Genomic DNA, 20,263 nt, shown 5'->3' with positions numbered 1-20,263 from the left:
ATGGAACACAATGCATAAATTTGGCACCTGCAGTGCTTTTTTAAACCCCGGCCAGCCTATTTTCCCTCTGCTTTTGTAGACTGACTACTCTTGGAGAAATATTTAAAAAGTTCTGGATTTTTGAATGCTGAATTTTTCAGGTTCTTCTATACATTACATTGCAAATTTATAGTGTAGGCACACCAAATCCACCACATGTAATGGTTCTTATATTGGATGGAGACTAATTCTATATCACATTCTGATACAAAATATTGTTTTCATTTCAGAAAAGAATATTTTGTATCAGAAAAACAGATAATAGAAAATAGCAATCATCTACATGGCTTCTCAGTTCACATCAGATCATGAGAATAGCAAAAAGGCAGTCTTTTACTAAACTTGACCATTTCTTTGTCTATTCAACATAAGTGTGGTAAACTTTGTGTGCAGCACAATTTATTTTGGTTACCAAGATAAATCCCAAATATGCACAATATGCTTTTTTGAAAAATTCTATGTTTTTCCTTTATTTTTATAGAGAATGTGTCAAGTTTGTTTATGTAACTTGTTATTGCCATACTGCACTTCAAAAGTTACAAATATGCAAAAGTAAACAAGGTTTTATTTGAATTATCTTGTGTGAACTAAAATGGTACACTTCCTAGCAGTCTGTAGTCCACTTATATGTATAACTGGTTTTTGAAAATACATGAGACTGTACCCATTATTTGGAAGTGGAACTGCCTAGAGTATTAGGAACAGTTTCCTTTTCAAAATAGTATCCTTCACATTCAATACACCTCTTGTAATGTTCTATCTACTTCTCAAACCTATGAAGCAGGCTGTGGCATTTTCCAGTTCCATATCACTTCCAAATATTTTACTTGACTCAAGTTTTAAGGTTGTTTTGCTCAAAAATTGTATGGAGTGAGAGTCTGTTTATAATCATACTATAAAAAAAATCATACTATAAAAAATGCAATAACTTTTTTGGCTATTTTATTCAAAAACATAAAGAGTATGACATTTTGCAAAAAAAAAATCTGTATATGATGGAGAAAAATGGATTCATTTTTGAATTCAGGAGTATACAAAAGGAGTTACCAAACAAGGTGATAATTAGCCAAACCTAAAACCACTGCTTTGATACTAATATTTTATACTAATAAATTGATACTAATATATAGTTTGATAAATATATTGATACTAATAAATAGCTTTGATACTAATATTTTGATATTATATTTCTAATTTTAAAGTTTGCACACTCAGCAGTTTTAAAATAGAAAAGTTGGTTTCACTGGAATACTGTGAAATTGTAAAATGAATATTAATTGATTTTATTTGAAATAAAAATATGCATTACTCTTTGTAAGATTTTTAATTAAGAAAAAATTATTATGTTCTTTAATCAATGCACCTTATAGTAAACAAACAGAAACATGACAGAAATGCAAAACAGGCACACGAATTTAAGTCATCTCATATGTTAACAAATGCAATTGTTTTACTAATGTAGAAAATTGCAACATGTCCACTGATATTATAAGGCTGCCAAATATGATGACATTTAGATGTGTAAATGTTATTTTTCATGTGCTGGCTATACAAGTTCTGGCCACCCAGACTTAAAAGGAAGAAATGTTAAAACATATGGCTATCAATTAAATAAGCATTAAAGACTAAAATATACAGTAAAAAACTGATTACTATTAGAACTAAATGTAAAAAATCATTTAATTCATAAAACTTTAGTAATATCATCAGTCTCTGACCACAAAACTAAACAGTTCTTAATCAGCAATGCCATATGTGGTATGATTTTAAACTAGGTTAAAAGTTGAATAGAAAGGCTAGAACACCATTCATGTTCAAAAAGCACATAAATATGTTAAATTGCAATTGGAAGCACCTCTTTTCATCTTAATGAATATTATATATTACTTACCAACCCACACTGCTGTAGAGTTATCCTCAGGGTCAAATGGACATTTTGCTATTCCATCACCAATTCCGGGAAAGTGTTCGTGGGATCCTACATGTGTCAAATTAGCCTGTTAATGAATAAAACAGCTTAGAGACTGACTGCTTTCAATAAATTAACTATAAAAAATAAAATAAATCAATATCTGTTTATACACTAAATGGCTGAGGCCAGAAGAGTTTACAACTTCATTGTAATGGTTTTATTACAGTCAACATAACAGCACAGCAGCTAACAACGGGCTGTGCAATTTTTGCTGCAGTACATGGAATCAATCTCATGAACTAAAGGTATAATCTGATTATATAATACATGAATATATAAATTTGCGAGGCCATCCAGACTTTTTTTCCACTGAGGTATCATTGATGACCTTCCATCTTTGAATAAAATGTGGATTTTGAGAGGTTCAAATGAGTCACAGTTGCATACACAGAAAGGCTATTGAGGTGGCATCCAACCATCACCATCATACGTTGAAAGTTCTGATCCACAATCCATACTGACTTCTAACATGCTGCACAAGAAAACATACGAGATTTATACTGGTATGGCTGAGTTGATATGCATGCTTAGGGGGACTTTTGGCACACTACACAATAATTGTGGAGAGCTATCCAAATACTTTTTGGCCATTTATATATAATTCATGTATTATATAATCACTATACAATATATATAAGATACACACACAAATACAGCAAAAGTTATATTATTGCTATAAGCTATTTTTTGGTTTTTTTTTAGGAGCATTAGCAACTAAGGCCATATTGCTCCGGGATATGCGGTGGTCATTCCCTGACCTTTCCGCATCCTCCGTATTTGGTGGTGACGGGCTCGAACCCCGGTCTAATCAAGAAGCCTGTGCTACGCACTGCTGCTCCTTCCCACCTGGCTACGGAGGTGCCTTATTGCTATAAGCAGTTGAGGAATTAAATGAGCTGACATCAAATTAATAAAAGGAATTTCTTTAGGTAAAACCTTTTTGTACTGTAAGTTTTACTCTTTCATTAAACAATTTTTTATAAGACATATGTAGTGTACTTATTCCGGTGAAGTAACATTCTAGATACTTTTACTGATACACAACTAAATCATGTCCTCTATGGCCTAATGAACCTATTGGATTTCAGTGATATTATACGATAATGATAATCAAGCCATATTGCATGTAAACTTTGTTTTTCAGAGGAGGGAATATATATAAAAAAATAATAAGTAAAATAAAAGATTGTACAGAACCTTATACAGACAGTACAGTGATCAGCATGTGGAAGAAACATTATGCATGTTCTAGTATACAAAAACTTATAGTTAGAAGGGAATCATTAATCTAAGTCATAATATGAATAATCACAGTGAACTTACATAAATAACCCAGTCCATGGGATTGTGAGCATTAGTACCACAAACATAAAGCTTGCTGCCATCTGCGATAGACTGGATAACTCTGATGTGATTTTTGCAGTCATAATGCTAAAAAAGTTAACAAATAAATGATAAATACATGTATTTTTTTAAATTTTAGATAATCAGAAAATAAATTATGAAAATCATACACATTTAACAAAAATAAAGTAGGTAAGTTATTAAGGATAACCACAGTCTTTTCATTTTATTAAAAAAAACTAAAAAACTAATTGGTATAATCTTGTGATGTTAAGATATACTAATTATAGCAGTTGAAACTTATGAAAAATCTTAAATTAAAAACATTAGGCCAATAAAAGTTAACTTAATTCAGTTAAAGAAAGACCTGACATTTAACAAATGACAGAAATAGACCAAGTGTAACTGCAATAACACAATACTGTATTCTATTACTGTTTTCTACTCTGTCTTACAATAAATTTGTGTACTGCTTATTTTGCACTTAGCTGGCAGAAGGCAATTTTAAACAAGTAAATAGTGTTTTATTGTTGGTACTTTTCAAAATCCTTTCAATGAAAATATTGGCATTAGTAGTGGCAATGATGCAAGGAAGCAAGTTCATACAGCAATAGCTGAAAAAAAAAAGAAGTAAAAAACAGTCACCTCATCTGTTTAACTCTTCTTTAAATTTACTCAAACTACCCACATCCATAAACTGAGATGGAAGTTTGATCCAACAATCAATTACTCTATGGCTGAAAGCAAATTTTTGCACGTCTATCCTGCATCCATCCGTTTTCAATTTCAGTTTATGTTCCCTTATATGCATTGCATCAGAAACAGTAAAGATGTCATTAGCATTTCACTACTCAATCCATTTAAAGCCTTAAACACTTATGCGATGCAATGTGTAAAATCTTTGGCCTCCTACTAGCTGTGAAAGGCTTGTACAACAATATTGTAGAATTTCTGCCACTGTACAATAAAGAAATTTTAATTAAAAAATTAACAAATGTAATCCCTCTGTGTATTGATCCCAAGTTGTATGGGTTTAACACAGGCTATTTGTTCATTTTTTGTACAAATAACCTGTGTTAAAAGCAGGCTAACCATTTTCATTTCAGTTGCTCTGTAAAGCTTCATCTCTCTAATATCATTAGTACAATAATATCACCTTTCGTGCCCTTAAAAGGTGATATCTGCTCTTCAACACCATCTACGTCTGCCAGGGGGGGGGGAAGAGTAGATGATATTGTAGAGCAGATATTTTGTAAGGGTACAAAAATGTGACATTGTTGTACAGGTTGGCACTAATGATATTAGGAGTAAGAGATCTGAGGACTTACTTAACAAGTACAGGGCAATGTTTGCAAAAAGTCACGAGTTAGGATTGAATTTGGAAGTGCTCAATTCTCCCCAGACACGATAGGAGGGAGCATGTGTTGAGAGCCTTGTCAATCAATTCGGCCTTGGAGAGAATGTGCAAGGATCATGGAGAAGAATTATTTTCAGTGTGGTCTGTGCTTGTTAATTGGAGAGACTGTTTTTACAGGGATGGGATACACTTGAATAGAAGGGGTGCAAGAATATGCACAGACTGATAGTTCAACTAGAGCCACAGGCAGAGGTGAAAAAGTGATTCTTGCACTGCTACTATTGGTACATGCAGCAGCATGGAAAGCAAGGTGGCTGGGATTTCAGGCCTTTCTGTGGATCATCATGGAACAAATGAATACATGGGATGTGTTAGGGTAACTAAGAGTAAGAACATGTGCATGTATACTTGCATGCACACTAATGCTAGGAGCATTGTAAATAAATTCGATGAAGTTGAAGTACTGATTAAGTCGTCGAATGCAGATATTGTAGGAACAGCACAGATGTGATGTCACTCAAACATAAGTCATACTGAATTTGAATATGGAGAGTATAATATATACAGGAAGGGCAGAGAGAACAGGAGAGATGGGGGTTATGTTCTTATTTAAGAAGAATATTAAATCTAAGGCAGTGCATCCAGTTGACTTTGGTGACGAGTGCAATGCTGAGTCAGTTTGGTGTGATATAAGCACTGGGAAAACAAAACTGGGAGTAGGAGTATATTATAGACCTAATGCCTGCGATGAGTATACCAAACAGCTATACGAGGAAACAGTGGGCCAGCAAATCAGAATGCCTCATAATGGGAGATTTTAACTTTCAAGATGTTGACTGGAATTTGTGGGTTGGTCACTCACAAACTAGCAAGACATTTGTGGATTTGTTGGATGACCGTTTTCTACAGCAGCATGTTAGAGAGGCAACACTCTTGATCTAGTTATCAGCAGTGATTCTTCATGCATTACGAAACTGCAAGACCCACTGGGTGGCACCAATCACAGTGTACTAAAGTGGAATTTAAGTAAAGACATAACTACGGTAAAGGGGAAAGGATTTTTTCTTTCATAAGGGTGACTACACAGGTCTCAGACAGTTTTTAAATTGTGTGCAGTGGGACCAATCAACGATATTACTAACAGCAAATTCTAAATGGGAAGTATTCAGGGAAGTACCGTATTTCCCCATGTATAAGACGCAACTTAATTTTGGGGCCCGAAATTTGAAAAAAAAAATGTATTACATAAAGTTATTGAACTCAAGTTTTATTCATCATAAAATTCATACAACTTCTCATCACTGTCAAAACTCCCATCCATCAGCTTGTCCTCATCTGTGTCTGATGACGAATCACTGTCTTCATATATTGCCTCGTCCTCAGTTCCATCTATGGCATTTGAAATGCCACACTTCTTAAATGACTTGACAACGATCTCAATCTTGATATTATCTCAGGATCTTTTCACACAGGTACAAACTTCTCCTATAGTTGGTTTCTCCACTCTTCCTGCTGGTGTCAAATTGTCCCCCGAAGACTTCATCCATTGGTTCCATTCGTCTCTCATGGCAGCTTTGAAGGGTTTGTTAATGCTGACATCAAGTGGTTGGAGCTGGGATGTCAAGCCTCCAGGTATGACGGCAAGTTTTGTTTTTTGCTCTGCAGCAATCTTCTTTGTGTTTTTTGTTATGTGTGCCCTGAACTGATCAAGCACCAATAGGGCAGGTTTGCATAAGAGCCCACCTGGTCTCCTGCTCCAAACTTTCTCACACCAGATCTTCATTCCATCCTGATCCATCCAACCCTTGTCATGAACGTGGACAATTACTCCTCGAGGAATGTCTTCTTTTGGTTGTTTTGCGTTTGAAAATCAGCATAGGAGGCAGCTTGGTTCCATCAGCATAGGAGGCAGCTTGGTTCCATCAGCATAACAAGCTAGAACAACTGTATAATGGCTCTTTTCATGTCCATTTGTCTTCACAGTTAGTTTTCACCCCCCTTCTTATCAACAGTTCTGTTACTTGGGACATCAAATTGAAGGGGGACTTCGTCCATATTTGCAATCTGTCCCAACTCAAACTGATGTGTCTTCCGACATTGAATGACTAAACGATGAAATTCAATGACCTTCTGCTCATAGCTTTCGGGCATCTTTTGGGCAAGTCTGGTACATGTACGCATGCTTAGCCCATTCCGTTTCATGGACCTGAAGACCAATTGTGTCCTCCTTTGAAATCAGTAACTTCTTTTTCATCAGCAATTCTTCTTGCCTCATGCTGAACCATCTTTGTGGACACAGGAATTCTAATTGCCCTTTGCTCTTCAATCCATATCTTCAATTCCCTCTCTAAATCAGGCCATTTTGCTGACTTGCCTCTCATGGCCTTCTTCTGCCGTGGCGTTTTCAGTAGGGTTTCTTCTTCCCGTAGCCAGTCTCTGATTGTTTTCTCAGTTGGAGGAGGACCAAACTTACGTTCAGCAGCACGATTTCCATTCACTTTTGCAAACTGGATCACTTTTAACTTGAATTCAGCACTGTACGAAAATCTTTTCTGAGCCATTTCTGGGCAGAACGTGGCAAAACGTAACCTAATATACTGGTAACAAGTGCGAAACAATGAGCGCAAAGACAACAAGCGCGAAAAAGCGGGAACTGCAAGTAAAACAATCTACAACCACTGTATAAGACGCACCCAGTTTTTAGACCTCAAATTTTTCGAAAAAAGGTGTGTCTTATACATGGGGAAATACGGCAATCAAAGAGGCTACTAGGCTTTTCATACCAACAAAGAAATACTGTTCTAGGCTTAGACCTAAATGGATGTCAGATGAACTACTGAGACACATGGCAGATAAAAAAAGTGCATGGGATGCATACAAATTATCATGTGATACAGAAGCCTATGGTGGATATAAATTAGTGTGTAATCAAGTCACAAAGGAGATTAGGCAAGCTAAGGCAGATTACGAGAGGTCTTTGGACCAAATAATGCAAAGAAAAACAGCAGAGACTTCTATGCTTATATTAGCAGTAGAAGGAAGGGGTTGAATCATATTAGACGACGTGATGTTTATGGGTTAACTCTTGTTGACCCTGGTCACATTGTGGACAAATTGAATAGGTATTTTGCATCTACATTCACACATGATTAATTCTTTAGGGAGGGAGATGCCAGAAGTTTATCAAATTCTAATGAGGAGCTAAATGACTTATATATCTGAAAGGAAAGTGGAGGAGAAATTGTTGAGAATGGGCATAAAAAAGGCACCTGGAGCAGAGGGAATCTATCCAATTATATTAAAGGAGGTAGCAAAGAAGGTAAGCAAACCCTCAGCCATGATTATGACAGCATCAATTAAATCAGGGGAGGTCCCTGCAGACTATAAGTGCAAATATATCTCCAATTCATTAAGCAGTATCAAAAAGCAACATGAGTAATTACCAACCTGTTAGCTTAATGTCTGTTCTAGGAAAACAATGGAATCACTAGTTAATTGAGGTTAAAACAAGTAATTGAGGACCATTTGGACAGGTATGCAATTATACTGCAATCATAGAATGGATTTGTCAAGGGGCAGTCTTGTATAACCAATCTGAGAGGTTATTATGATGCAGTGACCAAGGAACCAGATGCAAAAAATAATTTTGACATCATATACTTAGATTCCAGGAAGGCTTTTGATATTGTTGCACATAAAAGACTGCTGTAAAAAGTGGAGCAATGAGACTTTAAGGGCAAATTACTGACATGGATAAAGGGATGGTTAAGTGAAAGAAGACAGAGAATGGTAATCAATGGGCACTGCTCTTCATGGACTAATGTTATTAGTGGAGTTCCCCAGGGTTTAGTGTTAGGTCCATTGTTGTTTTCAATATTTATCAATGATATCGATGAGGGTATATCAGGCTTAATGTCTAAGTTTGCTGATGATACAAAGGTTGGTAGGGTGGTTAACGACAGTCATCAGGGTCAGCTACTGCAACAAGATCTAGGAAAATTCTGTCAATGGGCTGAGAAATGGCAGTTGAAGTTTAACATTGACAAATTCCAGGTACTGTACATGGATAGCAGTAACCCCAGAGTAACTTATCAACTGTGTGGTACTATACTCAGGGTAGTGGAGAATGAAAAAGACCTGGTATAAGGCCTTGAATGGTTTAAGCAAGCTCAATGCTGACAGGATTCTTCCTCTTTCCCAGATTAATTGCCTGAGGTGACATAAATTGAAATTGAGGAAAGGCAGTTGAAGAATAGATGAGTGGAAATTTTCCTTCAGCCAGCGAGTGGTTGATTGCTAGAACAAACTTTCATATGACATTGTGGAAGTTCAGAGCTTAAACAAATTCAAGGCAGAACTAGACAAACATTTAGAATGAATGGATGGGTGAAATAAAAAGTTTTTTTCTTTTTTTTTGGCTGATACTGTATAAGCTTGCTTTCTTGCATCATATGCCTCTACTAATGCTAATATGCTGAAATGGGTGCAGAAAAGGGCAACCAGACTGGTGAAGGGAAAACAAAAGGGTGTTCTTACCTTTAGTTCTCCAAATTGCAGCATCTCGAGACCAGGCACGTGTAGTGAGATCTGATTGATGTGTTTAAAGCCTTGACTGGACTGAGTAAGCTAAATGTTAATGGTATTCTTTCACTTGCTGAGACTATACACATGGGCAGGTATAAATTCATGTTGAGGAAGCATGGTTGCAGGTGATTGATCGTTTGAACAGGCTTCCATGTATTGTTGTGGAAGTGGATGGGTTGAATAAATTCAAGAGACAACAAGACAAATTCTTGGAGAGTATGGATGGGTGAACTATATATATATATATATATATATATATTTTTTTTTTTTGGCTGATGCTATATAAGCTTGCTTCATTTGCCACTACTACTATACAGCATTAGGTGTTCTTCAATTTGATGTGTTTTTCTTTCCTTAGTGTCTAAAATTGATGCTTACAAATTGTTCAGCTACTTTGTAAGTAGGTAATAAAACACTGTTCTCTTTTTAATATATAAGTTTTTAAATATACCAGTTGCATGAGTTTTCCAGATGGATGGATGGATGTCACATAGCTTGGTTTTTACTATCATTTGCTAAAAGAAAGGTAATAAACACCAGAGGAGATGTCTATTTCCGGTTTAAATTGAGAGCAACCTGTCTTAATTATTTTGACTTTATTCTGCCAACTACTGCTTTTTCAAATGCTCCTATCATTAATTTTTAATATATGATTATATATATAAATCAATGTTGCATTAGGGGAGGGGTGAGCTTGTTCCAATGACTTTAAAAAACAAAGTAAGACAATTTAATGAAATAAAAAAAAATTCAGTCTACCTCTGATTTTCCTTTTGAAACACAATTAGCTATATTGGATGGTTCCAGTATCATTGCATCACTCTGAAATTAAATATGAGAATAATATTGTAATCACTTCTTTACTCATTCAAAATTTGCTTATACGTTTCATTCATTTCAAGAAATTAAATTTTGTATAAGTAATGAAATGAAATGAAAAATACCATATTTCAAAATATTTACAAAACAAATTTATAAAACAAGAATCGTTTTATCTTATATTTATGAACACAGGCTTACTAGCAAATGCAATATGAAGAAAAGCCCTGCAAAACTCATTGGAAGGCCTCCCTTAGGAAAAGAATAAATGTAAGCACATTCTTTTCTTTAAATAGTACTATATTTATGAAACTATTTTCTCCTTTTTCCTTCAATGTGGGTTCTGCAGGGCCTTCCACTATACCACTGGAGCAATCATAAAATAATGAGTAAAATTGAAAAAAAAAAAAAAAATCATAAAATAAAATAATTTTATAAAATACAGAAAAGGCTACACAGTAAGAATTTTAAAGGAGTTCTTTTAAAGAATCTAAGGTGTTCTTGGGTGAAAATAATTTGTGAAGTCAGGTCACAAATCTCATGGCCAGATGGGATTTTTTTCTTTTCTTTTTTGATTAGCAATAAACATGTTAAAAGCATGTTAATTATGCAACTAACTAGGTAACAATTATTTATTTTCAAATATTTCCCACTTAAAGACCTTTTTTTTTTTTTTTTTAAAGTACACGAATACAAAGGAGAAATGCAATCATTCCCAGTCTTCCATATTAACATTTCCCTAAAACTGAATATATTACAAATTAATGTGACCAGATTTTTAGGAATCCAAAATGTGATCCTAAAAATTTAATTTAATTATCTCCCTTATAATATGAGCATTACAGGGGGGTTGGTGTTACTAAACGTGTTTTTTTTTTTGTTTTTTTTTTAACCACTATAAATTAAGGACACCCAGATTGAAAGACAGTATATTTATTTCCACTATCTGTGGAAATAAATATACTGCCATCAAACCAATATATTGTTAGTGCCAACAACATAATATAATATACTTTTAACTTACAAATCTCAGATCAACATATTTAAACAGAGGCCCCTTTTCTGCATCAGTAAAGTGACCAGAACCTTAGTATTTCATTCCAATGCCACACATCGATTTTACAACTACTCCCCCCCCTCCTAAAAACAATATACAGTACATATATATATTTTTTAAATTTTTTATTTATAAAAAATATTCACATAAAAATATAAATTAAATAGATATAATTATTTGAACTAAACTTATAAAATATAATTCTTCTGCAAATTTACAGTATCGTTTCTTCGATATGGTGGGTAACTCTGAAATTATTTTTTTAATTTAGAATTTAGATTACAAATAAACATAATGTAATTAATACATGTGTATAGTAGAACCCGGATAAGAAATTCCCACATAAGAAGTTTTCCCCTGTACTAGGTTTGGTTTCTTAACTCCCAATTTCAACTCTGTATGTTTTAATGTATTATTTTCCCACGTAAAAAGTTTTCCCGCATAAAATATTTGTGATAAAGAATACATAGAGTATTATTATAATGACGTTTTCCCACTTAATACATTTTATTAAACAATATAAACATTTGATAATCAAACAAGTTAGTGCCAAGCATCATTTTTGATATACATGTATCTCATATTGTGGATGCCTTCACAACGAGTTGCCCTGATATTGTACTACCTCCAATAAACAATGCTTCATTAGCATTAGTAGAGGCATACGATGCAAGAAAGCAAGCTTATTTATGCAGCATCAAACAAAAAAAAAAAAAAAAAACCCTCCCATTTCCCACCTCGTTCCAAATGCCTGTTCAGTTCAGCCTTAAATTTATTTAGGCTATCAACTACCCGCTGCCTAAAGGCAAATTTCTGCACATCTATTCTACAACTGTCTTTCCTCAATTTGAATCTGTGCCCCCTTAGTTTCTTAATCTGAGCAAGAGGAAGAATCCCATCAGCATTCAGCTTGCTCAACCCATTCAAGGCTTTATACACCTCAATCAGATCACCTCGCAGGTGCATACTCTCCAGGCGCTGCAATTTGCAGAACTTAAGCCTTTCTTGGTAAGAGCTTTGTTCCCCTCACCAATCTTGTTGCCCTTCTTTGTACTCGTTCTAGCAACTCTACATCCATTCTGAAATTAGGCCTCCACACCTATACACAATACTGTAGATGTGGCCTGACCATTGCCTTGTATAATGGGTAATCACCTCCCTGTCCCTGCTAGCAAAATTCCTATATATCATTGACAAGACTCTGTGACCTGCTCTGGCAGCCCCTCTGCACTGCTCAGCAAACTTCATATTTGACTGCACAAAGTGGAAAGTAACAACTGTGTCGTAAAAGTACGACACAATCAGTACATTTCTCTTCGGTTATTGCTACCCATATGCAGTACTTTGCATTTGTTCAATGTTAAACTTCAGTTGCCACTTCTCAGCCCTGAAACTAATGTTAACACTGAAACTAATGTTATATTCATGTTGCCGCCAGCTGCGCACAGCTCTTGTTGTACATGTGGGCTAAAAGTTAAAGAGCAACAGGTTGCCGACCCCTGCCTTATACAAAGGGATAATCACCTCCTTTTCCCTACTAGCAAAATTCCTGAATTGCCTATTTGAGAATCCATTGTCAAAGTGTTGCTTATTCCAGGTAGTTCAATATTGCAGCAACTTGTTGTGAAGGCATTCAGAATATAAGATATAACAGAAATGATGACATTTCACCTATTTTGGTGATTTACTACGAAATTAAATGATGCTTGGCTCTAACTTGTTCGATTAGTGAATTTTCTGTAGTCTGAGGCTTTCAGCGTTGAAACCTTTTTAGTATAAACATTTTAATATTATGGAAGTGACATATTGCAATTGTTTTCATCGATATCCATAATCGGATATGTAGACCACCTTAAGAATTATGTTCTGATGATTGTGAACAGTTCTGAACCTCAATCAGTGGATTGTTCTCTGTCTTATTGTAATTGTGATCTTTTAAGATATGTGAAACTCCAAAGGAGCTCATTCTTCCAACCAATTCTTCATTGGTAATGAGCTTAATGAACAGAATGTTAAAGCAATTAGAAATCCTCAGTTTAAAAATGTTTCCCAATGAATTCTGGAATAGTACTTAAAAATGATCCTTAACTTATAGTAGTAGTAGTGGCATGTGATGCAAGAAAGCAAATGTATGAGCTTATGCAGCATCAGCCAAAAAAAAAAAAAAAAAAAAATCACACCATTCCCTCCAAATGCCTGTCCAGTTCCTCCTTAAATTTATTCAACCTATCAACTTCCACAACAACAGATGGAAGTTTGTTCCAGCAATTAACCACCTGCTGGCTAAAGGAAAATTTCCGCACATCTATTCTACATCTGTCTTTTCTTAATTTGTATTTATGCCCCCTTAGATTCGTAATCTGAACAAGTGGAAGGATCCCATCAGAATTCAGCGTGCTCAACCCATTCAAGGCCTTATATACCTCAATCAGATCACCGCGCAGGTGCCTAGTCTCCAGCCACTGCAATTTGCAGAACTTAAGCCTCTCTTGGTAAGAGGATCCCTTCATTCCCCTCACCAATCTTGTTGCCCTTCTCTGTACACGCTCAAGTAAATCTACATCCTTCCTAAAATGAGGCCTCCAGACCTGTACGCAGTACTCAAGCCGTGGCCTGACCATTGCCTTATACAGAGGGATAATCACCTCCTTTTCCCTGCTAGCAAAATTCCTATATATCATTGACAAAACCCCATGACCTGCCCTGGAAGCCTGTCTGCATTGCTCAGAAAACTTCATATCTGCCTGCACAATTACTCCCAGGTCTTTTTCATTTTCTACCACCTTAAGTGTAGTACCACACAGTTGGTACGTTTCTCTGGGGTTACTTCTACCCATATGTAGTACTTTGCATTTGTCAAGGTTAAACTTCAGTTGCCACTTCTTAGCCCATCTGTCCAAATTATCTAGATCCTGTTGCAGTAGCACACTGCCATTACTGTCATTAACAACCCTGCCAACCTTTGTATCATCTGCAAACTTCGACATTACGCCTGATATACCTTCATCAATATCATTGATAAATATACAAAACAACAGTGGACCTAACACCGAACCCTGTGGGACTCCACTAATAACATTAGTCCAAGAAGAGCAGCACCCGTTGATTACCACCCTCTGTTTTCTCCCACTTAACCATCCTTTTATCCATTGTAGCAACTTACCCTTAATACCATTCTGCTCCAATTTGTACAATAGTCTTCCATGCGCAACAGTGTCAAAAGCTTTCCTGAAATCCAAATATATGATATCAAAATTATTTTTCGCATCTAGTTCCTTTGTAACCACATCATAATATCCTATCAAATTGGTCAGACAAGACTTTCCCTTAACAAACCCATGCTGTGTCTGAATTATTGCTGCAGTCTTGTCTAGATGATCCTGCAATGCATCCTTAACCAGCGACTCCATTATTTTACCCGGAACAGAAGGTAAACTAACTGGTCTGTAATTACTCGTGTCACCCTTCAATCCCCCTTTGTGAATTGGGGATACATTTGCACATCTCCAGTCCGTGGGAACCTCCCCTGAGTCCAAGGATGCTCTCATAATTATGGCTAAGGGTTTGCTTAGTTGCTTTGCCGTCTCCTTTAATATAACTGGATAGATCCCATCCACCCCAGGTGCTTTTCTTACGTTTAACTTCAACAATTTCTCTTCCATTTTGCTCTCGGTTATTACAAAATCATTAAGTATCTTGCTACAATTTGATAACCTTCTGCCATTTTCAAACCTTAATAATTCCTCACGTGTGAATGTAGATGCAAAATACTCATTTAGTTTGTTTGCTATCTGAGCAGGATCATCAACAGTCGAACCATCGATGTCAAGTGGACCGATCAGATTCATCCCCTTCCTTTTAGAGTTTATATAAATAAAGAAATCCTTGCTGTTTTTCTTAGCATCTTTTGCCAAGGATTTCTCGTAATCTGCCTTCGCCTGCCGAACCTCCTTTGTGACCTGATTACAGATTAACTTATATCTGCCATATGCTTCTGAGTCGCTTGATAATTTATATGCATCCCATGCATTTTTCTTCTCTGTTACGAGTCTCATTAGTTCATTTGACAACCATTTAGGCCTAAACCTTGAACAGTATTTCTTAATAGGTATGAAACTTTTAGTAGCATCCACGATTAATTCCTTGAATGCTTCCCACTTAGAATTTACTGTTGGTAACATCGTCAGTTGATCCCACTGTACAGAATTTAAAAACTGTCGGAGACCACTGTACTCGCCTTTACGGAAGCAAAAACCCTTTCCTTTACCCCTGATAGTAGTTAAATCTTTAAGTAAATCCCACGTCAGTACACTGTGATCACTGCCACCTAGTGGTTCTTTTATCTGCAAATTACTAATACATGAATGATCACTGCTGATAACCAGATCAAGAGTATTACTTTCTCTGGTTGCCTCTCGAACATGCTGCTGCAGAAAACAATCATCCAATAAATCCACAAAAGTCTTACTAGTGTGCGCGCCTGACCAACCCACAAGTTCCAGTCAATATCTGGGAAGTTAAAATCCCCCATTATAAGACATTCCGATTTACTAGCCCACTCTATTTCTCTGTACAATTGTTCATTGTACTCATTCAAGTCATTAGGCCTATAACACACTCCTACTCTTATTTTTGCTTTCGCAGTGCTTATGTCACACCGAACTGACTCAACAGTGCACTGTTCATCTATATCAACTGGATGCACTTCCTTTGATTTTATGTTTTTCTTTATTAACAGCATAACACCTCCTCCCTTCCTATCCTGTCTATCCTTTCTGTACACATTGTACTCCCCAAATTCCAGTTCGGCATTCCTTATATCTGTGTGACACCACGTCTCTGATATCCCAACAATATCCGCCTTTGATGTCTTGACCAACACTTCAAATTCATCAAATTTATTTACTATACTTCTAGCATTGGTATACATGCAAGTATACATGCACCTATTCTTATTCTTAATTACTCTAACACATCCCATATACCCACCTGTTTCACGATGACTGCCATCCGTCCCTGAAACTCCCAACACCCCTCGCTCCAGGTCGCTACTTATTCTAATAGAAGTTGTGCAAGAATCACCTTCACCTCTGCCTACGGCTACTGTTAAACTATTAGTCCTTGTATCCCCCCAAGCTATCAGTTTTCCGACCCACCTAACACTGCCTCGATAGCATCAGCAAATATTCTTGCACCCTTTCTATTTAAGTGTATCCCATCCCTGTAGAAGCAGTCTCTCCTGTTAACAAGTACAGTCCAGGCTGAAAAGAATTCTATCCCTTGAGCCTTGCACAATCTTTCCAGGGCCGAATTGATCGACAAGGCTCTCATCATATACTCCCTCCTATCGTGTCTGGGCAGAATTGCAGACACTTTCAAATTCAACCCTATTTCACGGCTTTTTTTCAACAGTGACCTGTACTTGTTAAGTAATTCTGCCGGTCTCCTACTCTTAATATCATTAGTGCCAACGTGTACAACTATATCACCTTTTGTGCCCCTAAAAGATGATATCTGCTCTGCAACGTCATCAATCTTTGCCCCTGGCAGACATACCCTGGTCCTGTTCCACCTATCCTTTTTACAAAGGATGTTCCCCGTTTCCCTGACAATAGAGTCACCAACAACTACTAGTTCCTTTGGGACCAGCGCAATCTGCCTTGGGGGTTGCCGCTGTGTTGCGCGATGACCAAGTGCAAGCTCTGGCGTTGATGTGGGCAGCTGAGAGCCTGATGGGTCCCTCAATTTAGATCTTTCGAGGGCATCCAACCTGTCCTTCAAACTCTTATATAGGCCCATAACAACGCTGAGTTGTCGCCTGATTTCCTTACACTCTCCTTACATCGCGCACACACACAAAGACATCCCCCATGGCAATATCATGTTCCGTTCCAGATAGTTCGGCAAACATTTCACAAGTTGCACATTTTTTTAGGCTGTGATTATTTCTTATATACAAACGGATTCTTATATACAAACAGATTAGGCGGATTATTTCTTATATACAAACCGTAATTAATTTAATAATGGATATCATACATTTGAGGCATACATTTTTTTATGTATGTGTATCTTTTCATTTTTATTTATGAAGTTAATAATTCATACCTTTAGGTCATTTTCCCTTCTAAGAAGTTTTCCCGCTTGAGAAGTTCTAAACCTCCAGTCCCTTGGAAAACTTCTTATCCGAGTTCTATTGTATTTGTTTTTGTTTTCCAAAGTTACAATTATCATGTGAAAACTGCAGCCAACAAACAATCTAACCTTCTAACCACAAACTTCAATCACAAATGCCAGATGACTGTTTATACAGCCAAGCACCATCCATGAGACAAAAGATGTCAGAAAGATGCAGAATAAAATAAAAAATGCAAAATCGTAATTCATGATATAAGTATTATTATTATTATTATTATTATTATTAGCCAAATGGTGCAAGGAAGCCTCAGGCTTATGCTGCACCAGCCAAAAAAAAATTGCCGAGTTACCCTGAGAGAGAGAGAGAGAAGTCGAAAGGAATCACCAAGAAAGAGAAGAATGATGATATCCAGCTCAGGACCCTGGGTGTGCCAAGCCCATACTCACCAGATGTGAGCCCCTGGGGGTAATATGGAGGCTACACATCCAATCCGGGACAGTTTGTAATGCAGGCAAACCACTTAAATTCTGGACTGCCCTGCAGAATCTGGGACGTCTGGTCACTTAATACATCACTCAATTGAAACTCAAGTTTCCTAATAATAGCATTCAAGTTTTTTCAGTATGCTTGCAGATGTTTGACCTAGCAAAAACCAATTGTACTCCAATTCCTCAAAATGTTACATACATCAATATAAATAATTCATGTTTCCACCAGATGCAAAAAAAAAGAGTCACATTTCCCAACTACATGAAAAGCTCCAGTAATATACAACCACTTTACAGGCTTTGTCTAAAATGTCACCCTCACTCCCACAGTACTGTCAAGTCTAGCAGTATGGCAGTTTAGCCAATGAAATAAAGTTGCCCATCTGTGAATTCATTTTCATTTTCAAAAAAACATTTTGAAAATGTCCATTGTTACTAGCGAAATGCGGATTATTTCTTATATACAAACCGTAGAAATATAGGCTATTTTATAAAGAGAAAAACACCCACGAGTCAAGAAAATGGACATCGTCTCCCTCAATTAGTTAACTTCGTAATTAAAACGTAATTAATTTAATAATGGATATCATACATTTCAGGTCAAGGTTGTGGACAAACATATATTCACGAATAGTTTTGTTAAATGTATAATATGCTGATTATTTACAAGTACGAAAAGTAAAAATAGCATGACATGTTTTATATTAGTATTAGGGATTCTTTTTTTTTTTTTTTTTTTGTGCCGCTACATAAGATACTTTAATCGTTCAGGTGCCGTTACATAAGATACTACATTTACTAATGCCATTGGCGCATTGTGCGTTGGCAGAACGTTAAGCTAAATACATGGCTTGACTTTGTGACTCATCTATCGAAGCGTTCGCCAATAACAGTGCTTAATTAATAATTAAAACACTTAACAAAACCATGGGTTATTCAGGGCCATCATGCAGACAAACATAAAAAAAAAAAAAGAAACAACAAAGAAATCGCAATAAGAAACATGACAGCATGCTTTTACTGTGGAAATCTTTAAAATAATAAAAAATAATACCTATTTAATTAGTTTTGTCCAATTTACTATACTTCTGTAACTTGAAATGTCAAATTAGCGCTTATGACGCCATTATTTAAAAACATCACAGGGGAATAAGAAGGCGTGCTGTTTATTTTGCACGTGCGATGTTACTGAAGTATCAAATAAAGGATAAGGTGCGTTTATTACACACAATGCATTAATTTATTAAACACGAGGAAGCGAGAGTGCAGAGCGAGCGACAAAAGTAACAAATGTAATCATTTACTTTCTTGGTGATTCTACTTCTTGTTTTCTCTCTCTCCCCCTCAGGGTAACTCAGATTTTTTTTTGTTTTTTTTTTTGCCTGGTGCAGCAGAAAGCCTCAAGCTTCCTTTGCACCAATGGCTAATAATAACACCCAGACAAAAATAAATAAATAAAATAAAATAATAATAAATAAACAACAAAAAAAATTTCCACTTCACCTGTCCATCCGCTCTAATAATTTCTCTAATTTCCTAATTCCTCCTTAAAGTTATTCAGACTACTCTCTAGCTGAAAGCAAATTTCCGCACATCTATGCTGCAACCATTCTTTCTCGATTCAAAGTCACCTCAATTAGATCTCCTCGCAGATACCTAGTTTCTAGACTCTGCAATTTGTAGAACTGAAGTCTTTCTTGGTAAGAGTACTCTTTTGTTTCCCCTTCATAATTCTGCTGCTTCTCTCTGTATTCGTTCCAACATATCCACATCATTCCTAAAATGAGGCTCCCAGACTTGTATAACAGTATATGTGCCCTTACCAGCCTTATACAGCAGAGTAATTACTTCTTTTATATTTTGTTTGTCGTGGCTGTCGAAATTTTTGACTTATTTTTTAGCACAGTACTGTAAATATATCAATATGTATGAGATAAAAAAAAAAATTGCACTTCTTTATGAATTAGTGTTTTATTATTAACATCATGAGATGTGGCAAGTTTTCTAAACCAGTGGTTTCCAAAGTTGGGTGTGCGCACCCATAGGGGTACGCGAGATAATCCGCAATAAATCAATATTTGTTAATTATGAAAATTTTAGTTTTCGAAACGTAACTGAAAATAAACAATAAATGTTTTTTTAATACTTCAATATGCGGCCTTATTTGATCATGCCATCCATCGTGCACATTCAAGTACATGCATTTTGTACTTGAACTTCAATTTAATTTTGTTCTGTATTTATGATCTTTTAAAATTATATGTGATTTTAGAAATAATGCCTTTCATGTAAATGATTTATAAATAAAGAAAAATATTAAACTTATATTCCCCAGGGGCTCACATCTGGTGAGTATGGGCTTGGCACACCCAGGGTCCCGAGCTGGATATAATAATTTTCTCTTTCTTGGTGATTCCCTTTTCTCTCTCTCGGGGTAATTAAGAATTTTTTTTTTTTTTTTTTT

The 20,263-nt window shown here is 36.0% G+C and overlaps 1 protein-coding gene across 1 annotated transcript in view; it reads right to left on the bottom strand.

Annotated features, from left to right (window-relative positions):
* Window positions 1-20,263, bottom strand: part of LOC150083360 (semaphorin-2A-like) — a 644,133-nt gene that overhangs the window by 118,144 nt on the left and 505,726 nt on the right. Inside the window, exons 4-6 of the mRNA XM_090377991.1 lie at window positions 10,056-10,118; window positions 3,335-3,442; window positions 1,931-2,036 (exon numbers count right to left, since the gene is read on the bottom strand). Coding sequence (XP_090234117.1) covers window positions 1,931-2,036; window positions 3,335-3,442; window positions 10,056-10,118 — 277 coding nt within the window. The remainder of the gene's footprint in view (window positions 1-1,930; window positions 2,037-3,334; window positions 3,443-10,055; window positions 10,119-20,263) is intronic.

This window comes from Mastigoproctus giganteus, chromosome 7, assembly GCF_048544385.1.
Source record: "Mastigoproctus giganteus isolate SK-2022 chromosome 7, ASM4854438v1, whole genome shotgun sequence".
In the NCBI taxonomy this organism is placed as follows: domain Eukaryota; kingdom Metazoa; phylum Arthropoda; class Arachnida; order Uropygi; family Thelyphonidae; genus Mastigoproctus; species Mastigoproctus giganteus.
The sequence above is the reverse complement of the archived record's forward strand: the minus strand, read 5'-3'. Positions and strand labels throughout refer to the sequence as shown.